Below are 10,995 nucleotides of genomic sequence, written 5' to 3'. Positions count from 1 at the left end.
TTATGAATGCTTATTCGTGAGAGAGAGAGAGAGAGAGAGAGAGAGAGAGAGAGAGAGAGAGAGATTGATTGGGTTGCTACATGGTTTTCATGATATAAACCCTGAAATGATGCCCTCAGACTTACTGGCCTTTACAGTATAACTTCTTTGATCTCCCAAGGATGTCTGTCCCTTTTGGGCTTTAAAATACTATTTTTCCTGATGGACAATGAACATCTAGTACAATACTAAACATAAATTATAGGTAGCGCCAGAGGGTGGTGCTGTCTGCTAAGAAATCAGTGCAAAAGAGAAAACCTTTGGGTGGTTTGTAAACTCCCCCTCTAGCCGCAGCCCCCAAGCACCTTAGTTGATTTGAAAGGAGTAGATGGGCTTGAGAAATACGGCTAGCATTCCACCTATCAGGTTAAAGATAACAAATTCCTCATACCTATCCAACTTTTTCAGACCTCTAAGAAGTACATAGGAGCTAGGGCCCTGGAGCTAGGCACTGTTTCTGGATCAGTCTATAGCCAACCTGATCTGTTCTTGTGACCCCTTCAGATCCAAAATTGGCAAGGAGGATGTTTCGGGTCATGTGCGCTTCCTTTATAGTCCCATACTGCTGTACTGGACCGTTAAAGAGGCGCAGCATTAGCCTAGCGATAGCCTAGCGATTAGCCTGCTGAAAAACTCAACTCAGGTTTAAACATTAGCCTAGCGATAGCGCTAAGAACTTACACAGCATTATTTCAATAGAAAAACCACAACAATCTCTTTTTATATCACTTTAGTTATTTCACTATAATTACCTGCTCTAATATTCATAAGTAAAGTTGTGTCAGTGGATTGAATTCTAACATGGGTGGATGTGGTAAATAGAGGTGACTTTGGATGGCTGCGGCTAAATTCAGAGGACAACTCCCTCTCCCAGCAGAGAGAAGGTTCCAGGAACATGTAAAGGCAGGTTGTTGGAGATACGAAGAATGCCTTTTGGTTTAGTCACTCCCCAGCATCTTGGCTCTGTTAGGATGACCGGGCGTGCCGTGAAATCATAACCCTGGGGTTACACATTTTACCACTAAGGATTGTTTATTGAAACCAACGACTGTATTGAAACCCATTCCAAAGCTAGTATCTGGAAGAAAGTTACCGATGATTTCCTTGGAGAGGAGTAAAGGTTTTGCCTACAGTATGTTGGAACATCAAGGATGAGGATTCTTTATTTCACTAGTTTTAGTCTAAATTTGGATACAGTTGAATAAACATGAATATTGTCAATAATAATACATAATTGAGAGTGGGATATACATGTTCATATCTATTGAAAATTCAATGGTGATTTTTAAATATAAATAATTTTCTAGAAATTCCTCTCAAATGTTCTAAAGACCCTCAGAGGCATGTTACTGCAGGCACAAGGTATATCCGCACAAATCAAGTCGAGACAACTCCCTTTTCAAAATAAAACGCAGGAGCTAACGGGAGACAGGAGAACTATAGATCTAATTTAGTTACTGTGTTATGCACTCTCTGCATTTCATAATACCTGACCTCTACATAAAAGAAAAAGCTATTCTGTGATAACACAAGCAAAAAAACATCCGTTATCAAAACTATTATAAACACTTACCTTAAAACAACAGCAAGGTTTTATTTGTCTATTATCACACAGAACTTAACAAAAGGTTTATTTGTCTATTATCACACAGAACTTAACAAAAGGTTTATTTGTCTATTATCACACAGAACTTAACAAAAGGTTTATTTGTCTATTATCACACAGAACTTAACAAAATCTGGTAAAAAACAAATGGGACATAATTTGATGTAACTCAGAAAATACAATGTAAACAAAACTATTTAGGAAACTCTTACATAAAAAAATAGCATAAAAGTATAGTAACTACCCAATCCTATTTATTTGTTTGTAATATTCTAACCCACAAATGCACAGTAAAATAAATCACATTTATATATCAGCAGTGGTAGAAAAAGTATCCATTTGTCATACTTGAGTAAAAGTAAAGATACCTTAATAGAAAACGACTCAAGTAAAAGCCACCCAGTAAAATAGTAATTGAGTAAAAGTCTAAAAGTATTTGGTTTTAAACATACTTAAGTATCAGAAGTAAAAGTATAAATCATTTCAAATTGCTTATATTAAGCAAACGGCAAAATGGTCTTATTTTTTATTTGTTTGGATAGCTAGAGGCACCCCAACACTGTGTTTAGTGAGTCCGCCCGAGCAGAGGCAGTAGGATGACCAGGGATTTTCTCTTGATAATGTGTGAATTGGACCATTTTCCTGTACTGCCAAGCATAAAAAAATGTAATGAGTACTTTTGGGTGTCTGTATGGAGTAAAAAGTACATTATTTTCTTTAGGAATGTAGTGAAGTAAAAGTTGTCAAAAATATAAATAGTAAAGTACAGATACCCCAGAAAACTACTTAAGTAGTACTTCAAAGTATTTTTTACTTAATTACTTTACGCCACTGTATTTCAGTCCATTTTTGAGAAGATACTGCTCACAGCATTAGCAAGCTACAGTGCATTCGGAAAGTATTCAGACCCCTTTTCCACATTTTGTTACGTTACCGCCTTATTCTAAAATGGATTAAAACCCCAAAAAATCCTCAGCAATCTACACACAATAGCCCATAATGACAAAGTGAAAACAGGTTTTAGAAATGTTTGCGAATGTAACAAAAATATCTTATTTACATAAGTAATCAGACCCTTTGCTATGAGACTTGAAATTGAGCTCAGGTTCATCCTGTTTCCATTGATCGTCCTTGAGAGTTTTCTACAACTTGATTGGAGTCCATCTGAGGTAAATTCAATTGATTGGACATGATTTGGAAAGGCTCCTGTCTATAGAAGGTCCCACAGTTGACAGCACATGTCCGAGCAAAAACCAAGCCATGAGGTCAAAAGAATTGTCTGTAGAACTGCGAGAGAGGATTGTGTTGAGGCACAGATCTGATGAAGGGTACCAAAACAATTCTGGAGCATTGAAGGTCTCCATGAACACAGTGGCCTCCATTATTTTTAAATGGAAGAAGTTTGAAACACCAAGAATCTTCCTAGAGCTGGCTGCCCGGCCAAACTGAGCAATCGGGGGAGAAGGGCTCAGACCATGAGAAACAAGATTCTCTGGTCTGATGAAACCACGATTGAACTCTTTGGCCTGAATGCCAAGCGTCACGTCTGGAGTTAACCTGTCACCATCCCTACGATGAAGCATGGTGGTGGCAACCATCCCTACGGTGAAGCATGGTGGTGGCAGCATCATAATGTGGGGATGTTTGTCAGCAGTAGGGACTGGGAGACTAGTCAGGAATAAGGGAAAGATGAATGGAGCAAAGTACAAAGAGATCTTTGATGAGATCCTGCTCCAGAGCGGTCAGCACCTCAGACTGGGGCGAAGGTTTACCTTCCAATGAATGTCCTTGAGTGGCCCAGCCAGAGCCCGGACATGAACTTGATTGAACATCTCTGGAGAGACCTGAAAATAGCTGTGCAGCAACACTCCCCATCCAACCTGACAGAACTTTTTATTTAACCTTTATTTAACTAGGCAAGTCCGTTAGAACATATTCTTATTTACAATGATGGCCTACCAGAAGGCAAAAGGCCTCCAGCGTGGACGGGGGCTGGAATTGATTTATTTAAATTTTTTTAAATATAGGTCAAAACACATCACGACAGCAGAGACACCACAGCACTACATAAAGCGAGACTACGACAAAAACATAGCATGGCAGCAACACATGACAACACAGCATGATAGCAACACAACATGTCAACAACATGGTAGCAACACAACATGGCAGCCGCACAACTTGGTACAAACATTATTGGGCACAGACAACAGCACAAAGGGCAAGAAGGTGAGACAACAATACATCACACGAAGCAGCCACAACTGTCAGTAAGAGTGTCCATGATTGAGTCTTTGAATGAAGAGATTGAGATAAAACTGTCCAGCTTGAGTGTTTGTTGCAGCTCGTTCCAGTCGCTAGCTAAAGCGAACTGAAAAGACGAACGACCCAGGGATGTGTGTGCTTTGGGGAACTTTAACAGAATGTGACTATCAGAATGTGGAAGATGAGGGCTGCAGTAGGTATTTCAGATAGGGGGGAGTGAGGCCTAAGAGGGTTTTGTAAATAAGCATCAACCAGTGGGTCTTGCGACGTGTATACAGAGATGACCAGTTTACAGAGGAGTATAGAGTGCAGTGATGTGTCCTATAAGGAGCATTGGTGGCAAATCTGGTGGCTCGAGAGCACCCTTACCTGCCAATCTATAAATGATGTCTCCGTAATCTAGCATGGGTAGGATGGTCATCTGAATCAGGGTTAGTTTGGCAGCTGGGGTAAAAGAGGAGCGATTACGATAGAGGAAACCAAGTCTAGATTTAACTTTAGCCTGCAGCTTTGATATGTACTGAGAGAAGGACAGTGTACCGTCTAGCCATACTTCCAAGTACTTGTATGAGGTGACTACCTCAAGCTCTAAAACCTCAGCTCAGAGGTAGTAATTACACCTGAGGGGAGAGGGGCATTTTTCTTACCAAACTACATGACCTTTGTTTTGGAGGTGTTCAGAACAAGGTTAAGGGCAGAGAAAGCTTGTTGGACACTAAGAAAGCTTTGTTGTAGAGCATTTAACACAAAGAGCTTGAGAGGATCTGCAGAGAAGAATGGGATAAACTCCCCAAATACAGGTGTGGCAAGTGTGTAGTGTCATACCCAAGAAGACTCAAGGCTGTAATCGCTGCCAAAGGTGCTTCAACAAAGTACTGAGTAAAGGGTCTGAATACTTATGTAAATGTGATATTTCAATTTTTTTTATACATTTGCTCAAATAAAAAATAAACTGTTTTTGCTTTGTCATTATGGGGTATTGTGTGTAGATTGATGAGGGGGGAACAATTGAATCCATTTTAGAATAAGGCTGTAATGTAAAAAAACGTGGAAAAAGTCAAGGGGTCTAAATACTTTCCGAATGCACTGTACATCTCAAACTACACACAAATACTATTTTCACACTACTGAGCCGAGCTAAGCGGGGCCGAGCTGAACAGTGCTGTCCTCGTTACGCATCCACCATAGTTACTGGAATCATGAACGGTGTGAAAAGAAAATATCAGAGCCAGCACAGTGCAGTTTGGGTTGAATCGATAGTGTGAAAATAGTAATAGAGTACTGTACGCATCATGGATATATTGCTAGTAGAGTGTCTCACAGTAAAACAAGCAGAAATGAAAATGCCAGAAATCATGAATCAAACCAACCATCAAATCAACAAAAATAACCCCAGCTTTGACCCTAGGCAGTGCTGTACCCTGAATAGAGAGTGGATGGATGGAGGTGAGTCATGTTCAGAGCAAAACAGAGGAAAACGGACTTGAAACGGGAAGGCACTACCCGACCAGAAAGTAAAGGCTTGTTTTTCCGTTGCACAACAGTTTGAAACGTCTACCCTAATGAACACGACCCTGGTCTCCTGGATATCCCCAGGCTCTAGACGTAGTCTCTGCCTGGCGGGGCAGCGGAGTGGTTCGGGGGGTAGCGGGAGGACTTTCCGGAGCCTTTACTGGAGCAGTTGCAACAGAGGAAGGCTCCACCTATGATGGTGAGGCAGGCAGAGCCCCAACCTACGAACAGGGCCTTGCCAAACTCATACCTGCAGATAGACATTTCAATAACAATATCAATCAACAACTAAATATTGATTATGGTAACTTATGTATAGAGGCACAACCGCAACCTTGAAATATTGCGTATCTATAATATTCACACAATCATAATATATTGCATAATTTACGCAAAACCCAGCTAGGTTATGATTCTCCCCGAAGACAAACAAAGCCTTCCTAGTCCCCTTGTCAAAATGATGATGACAGCACACCTGGAATTTGTAGGAGTGAAGGGGTCGTAGAATTCCTTTGCTATTCTGTTCCCGTACCAGGAAGTCCCCACCAGAGCACATAGACCTGAGTGACAGGAGGACAACATCATAGGAAAAATCATCAATCGATATTTATGTAGAAAGAATCTGGTTGAAAACAAATGTGGGCTTGTAATGCAGTATGAGATGACAGGGTAGGCAGAGGAAACATGGCATCAAGTTTAAAAGTAAGTACCCCCTAGTATTTTGAAACATGTGGGTGAGGTACTAACTACTAGTTAGCATGACTTCCAGTGTGTTTTTTCTTTAGTCAACACCTTTGTGTAACACTTTCTTTGGTGTGTCAAGTTGGGAAACTGTTTCAGCAACAAACAATAAAAAGAAGAACAATATTCATGCAAATAGATGAATAAAGATCTATTGCATGGCACTGTGTGGAATATAAACCCCCACCTGCGATAATGATGACGATTCCTCCAGTCAGGGCAACTTTGCCCTTCTGCTCCTGGTCCTCAGCCAGACAGGTGGTACACTTCATGCCCACCATGGCCACCAGGATGGCAATGCCAGCCAGCAGGATGGCACCCACCATGAGACCTCGTGTGCCCTGCACCATCCCTGGGGGCAAGAGATAGGACAGAAGACACGATCAATCAATAATAGAATTTCATATTTGATATTTAATGATTATGTCATTACTATGCCATTACATGTTATTACATATGTCATAGGGCCTACATATAGCCTAGCTACTGAATAACATCAGATCTGAATACATTGAGAATATTATATTCTCAATGTATTCAGAGCTAATAAAATTATAATAGAAAATGGATAATTGGGCAAGAATGCAAATGTATTATAGCGTCTCATCACCTTGAATGTAAAAAAAATGCAGTTTCAATTGACAAGGAAAATGCTGAATGTTAGTTATAAACTGGGTGGTTCTAGTGGTGAATGCTGATTGGCTGAAAGCCATGGTATATCAGACTGTATACCACGGGTATGACAAAACATGTATTTTTACTGCTTTAATTAAGTTGGTAACCAGTTTATAATAGCAATAAGGCACCTCTGGGTTTTGTGGTATATTGCCAATATACCAAGGCTAAGGGATGTATCCAGGCGTTCAGTGTTGCGTTGTGCGTAAGAACAGCCCTTAGCCGTGGTATATTGCAATATACTGTACCACACCCACTCGGGCATTATTGCTTTATTAAAACATTCTTCAAATATTTGTTAAGAAATTGGATTTTGAATTAATATGGACTTCAGATTTCCATTGTATCAGACACTGGCGCACAATGGGGTTGTGTTTTAAACCTAGTGTAGATAGAGCTCAGGTGTTTTCCTCTGTTACCATGGGGAGCAGGCATGATGGTTATCCTTGGCATTCTCAAGACTTGTCTGTACATGCATGAGATCTTCTGTAGCATGGGGGGATACGTTCTTAAACCTCGGTTTATTGTAGGGTAATGCATCTTTTCAAAGATCAGATTCATTTACTTCATTGGTCACATACACATATTTAGCAGATGTTATTGCGGGTGTAGTGAAATGCTCGTGTTCCTAGCTCCAACAGTGGAGTAGTATCAAGTATTTTATGAACACTTTACAGATGTGGATTCATTTATAGGCCTTCTGGTACTAAGTTTTGAACCATGAAAAAGGCTTGATAAGTCGTTTATAATTGTTTTTATAGTACTATAAAGCATGAAACATAAATGCAAGTAATAAATTACCCGTTAGTTGGAGCAGTGAATCGTACACTTTACACTGGATTTGACCAGTGCTCTGTGACACACAGGACTTCCAAAGCCCCTCGTACATGGCTTGCGCCGTTATGATGTTGTCCCCAGCATAGGATGACAGTTTCCACTCGGCCATGATCGTGGATGCTATCAACCCGATGAAGCCAAGAAAAGCCAAGACGAATCCAAGGAGCTGTATCCCCGCGTTTGCCATTTCACTAAATAAATGGTTAATAAATTAAAGATAAATCCTCAATAATATAGGAGAGATCAATTGGGTCCACTTAGTATTCACAGAAAATCCACAGAAAATCCCAAATTCCAGAAGGGTCCTCGAAACTCCAGGTATAGCCAGAGAGGAAGAGATGAAGCGAGAGGGTTTACTCCGCCCAAAATCTGTCCACGAAAATAAGACCACGAAGTGAGGATTTTTTTTATGGCCAATGAGAGATTGTCGGATTTGTTCAATAAAAAATGGAATTGCTAATTTGCTACAGAGCCTTATTTGATCGAATATAAGTTTCGTAATGGTTAGGTTATTACGAATGCACTGATATAAGTGGACGCACGTGGCATTTCGGCAACTTTGAAAACAGTTATTCTATATCGGAGTTCTGCCTAGTCACACGCGTATCTACCCTCTCATTGGCTAGAATGGTCCCACGTGATCTCGCCTCCTCCCGCTGCCTCTATCTTTGAGGATATGTATTTTCCATTGTTGGAGCGCTCACTTTACTTTCTTGTCAATATAATAGAACATCTTCGATATATCAATCTGCGCTTGGTTGGCAGTTTAGCGTTTTTTGTCATTAATCTTATTCTGGAGGCAGCTCCGCAGAGTGGTCACTAGATGGCGCAGCAACAAAGTCATAACATCTGATTTTAAACCTTACCCTAACTTTAACTTTAACCCTAACCTTAACCTTAACCACACCGCTAACCCTAATGCCTAACCCTTAAATCAAGACCAAAAAGCTATTTTTTGTTTTCAAGAATTTGTACAATATAGCCAATTTTGACTTTTCAGCTGGCCCATCTAGCAGAAATCACTCAGTTCTGTCTCCAGGACAGGACTCATCCCAATTAACGTCAACCAATTAACGTTTACCAGTGTGTAAACTACACTGGTAAAGGTGTAGTTTACATTTTGTAATTTAGTCCGGAGGTCTTCAACCTTTTCTTGCCCGGCGACCCAGGGAGACCCCACCATACGTTTTTATCACATATCTTGTCTTATCACCAGCTTAATGGTAATAGCAAGGAGAAGTAGGCTAATCAACATTTTAAAATGAATAGATTTGGGAGATCGTTTTTTCATTATTTTGACCTACCCACATTATCATTGGAGGAAGTGTAAACTCTAATATAGCCTGCTAGCTAGAAAGGTAATTCCAAACACATTTTCGATAAGAGCAGCTGTTTTTCTGGTTAAACGAAGGTATGCCATGGCAAAACATGTATGTTGAAGTTAAGAAAGCTTACCAGCATTCAGCCTTACTGGTAGCCTATTGACAGGTGCTTTTTCAAAGCCTATGTCAGATACTCCAGTGAGTGTAATTGGCTTCAATGAGTGTACTTTGCTCAATATTAGGATTGACAAATAAAGTTGACATTATTAGAACGAAGATACTCTCCTCTTTTCTACTGTAGGTAGTCTATGTTATTCAAAATGTGTTTATTCGGTTGTTGCTCGCGATATTCATAAAAACACATACATATATATTGTCGGACCCCACTGCAGTACCTCCCTGATTTAGTCTACACACAGTGCATCCTTTGGGGCCACCTGAAGGAATTGTCCTGGAATTCCATTCATTTTGGAAAAGGGTTGTATTGCCGCCTAGTGGAAGTTTTTTGTCCTATTTTAAAAGGGCGCAGTGAAGTGTGACACCAGTTTCTTTTACAGGTTTTTATTTATTTTATTTAATGATCAAAAGGTTTTCTTTAGTTGATCAAGAAAATGTAGTCGTAGGCTACCAATGACTTGATAGAAAAAGCACGTTTCCAATGGTATGCTAAGTCTATCAGGTATTTGATCATGAACGAAGGTAATGAATGAGAAACAAAAGACACACAAACCTGCTTTCATAAAGACCTAATCTAACAAATTCCATCAGAACCCTATAATTCCATACATTATGACAGAGCCATCATCACCACAGAATCGTATTCATATAATTAATAGAACACTGATGTTATTCTAATGATGTCACAATAAGGAATGGAATCATTTGAATATGCCTTCAGAACTCTACAACTACAACGAAGACAGCGACTTTGACACAGATCAGTTTTTTATTATTCCAAATTCGACAGATTTAGCTTTAAAATATGACTTCATGTCAGTTGAGAATTTCTCCATTTACATTTACATCTAGAAAATATAATTGGAAAACATCATTTTGTGTAGAAAAAAGGATATCTTACATAATAAAGTTAGTGAGAGAAATTAAAGACTATGATCTTAATTTGACCACACTGTTGCTGAGAATTTTCAATAATTAAAAAGGCTTCTAAAGTTTGTAATTTCCACTTTAAAATGTCAGACTTGATGTTCCCTAATGAGAAATGTAGCAACCCTTACAAAAAATGTCCATTAATTATAATCCACATAATAATTCAAATTTCCAGTTGCTGCAGGATTATTTTCCTGCTGTAGTCTAATGACTCAACAAGAAATACAATTTCAGGTAGAATAGAAATTCCGGTTTTAAGTAAGAAGTCACATTGTTCTTATACTGTTCCAAGGCAAATTGCACTCAAAAGAGATTCAGCTGGGAACCATGACGGTGTCACAAGCGTCGAAATGAGTAGACCAAGGCGCAGCGTGTATAGTGCTCATATTTCAACTTTTAATGAAGACACTCGAACCAAAACAATAAAACGAATGACAACAGTTCCGTAGGGTACGCTGACAAAACGGAAAAAAACTACCCACAAAACCCAAAGGAAAAACAGGCTTCCTAAGTATGGCTTCCAATCAGAGACAACGAAAGACACCTGCCTCTGATTGTAAACCATACCCGGCCAAAACATAGAAAACAAAACATAGATATAGAAATCTAGAAAAAGCCCACATATAAACAGAAGACCCAAAACCACCCAAAACAACCACCTGTCACGCCCTGACCACTCTACTATGGAAAATGACCTTTTCCAAGGGTCCGGCCGTGACAGACGGCAGTTGTCCAGTAACGGTTTAGTAAAGTCTCACACTTAAATTATCATCCAAGCCAGAACATGTCTTGTTTTTTTTCTTCTTCTCTGCTACTGTTTGTAATTGAATGTAATGAGCAATGTACTACGAGTCACTTGATTGCTTTAGGAAGGTCTCTGGTAAAAGTGTT

General features: G+C 39.6%; 1 protein-coding gene across 1 annotated transcript; it reads right to left on the bottom strand.

Annotated features, from left to right (window-relative positions):
- Positions 1-4,940: 4,940 nt before the first annotated feature.
- cldn1 (claudin 1) lies at positions 4,941-8,267 on the bottom strand. Its single transcript, XM_029726273.1, has 4 exons — positions 7,640-8,267; positions 6,351-6,515; positions 5,898-5,982; positions 4,941-5,672 (listed from the first exon to the last, which is right to left on the bottom strand). The coding sequence occupies exons 1-4, from the start codon at positions 7,860-7,862 to the stop codon at positions 5,510-5,512; spliced, it is 636 nt and encodes a 211-aa protein (XP_029582133.1). The 5' UTR covers positions 7,863-8,267; the 3' UTR covers positions 4,941-5,509.
- Between the last annotated feature and the right edge of the window lie 2,728 nt (positions 8,268-10,995).

This window comes from Salmo trutta, chromosome 31 (genome assembly GCF_901001165.1).
Source record: "Salmo trutta chromosome 31, fSalTru1.1, whole genome shotgun sequence".
Lineage (NCBI taxonomy): Eukaryota > Metazoa > Chordata > Actinopteri > Salmoniformes > Salmonidae > Salmo > Salmo trutta.
This window is presented reverse-complemented; position numbering and strand designations above follow the sequence as displayed.

Excerpts from the sequence above, each read along its gene's own strand:
- cldn1 (XM_029726273.1), bottom strand. The coding sequence starts at position 7,862 with ATGGCAAACGCGGGGATACAGCTCCTTGGATTCGTCTTGGCTTTTCTT. Across the intron at positions 6,516-7,639 it reads TTCACTGCTCCAACTAACGG|GGATGGTGCAGGGCACACGA; the intron begins GTAATTTATTAC and ends TCTTGCCCCCAG. Across the intron at positions 5,673-5,897 it reads TTCACTCCTACAAATTCCAG|GTATGAGTTTGGCAAGGCCC; the intron begins GTGTGCTGTCAT and ends GTCTATCTGCAG.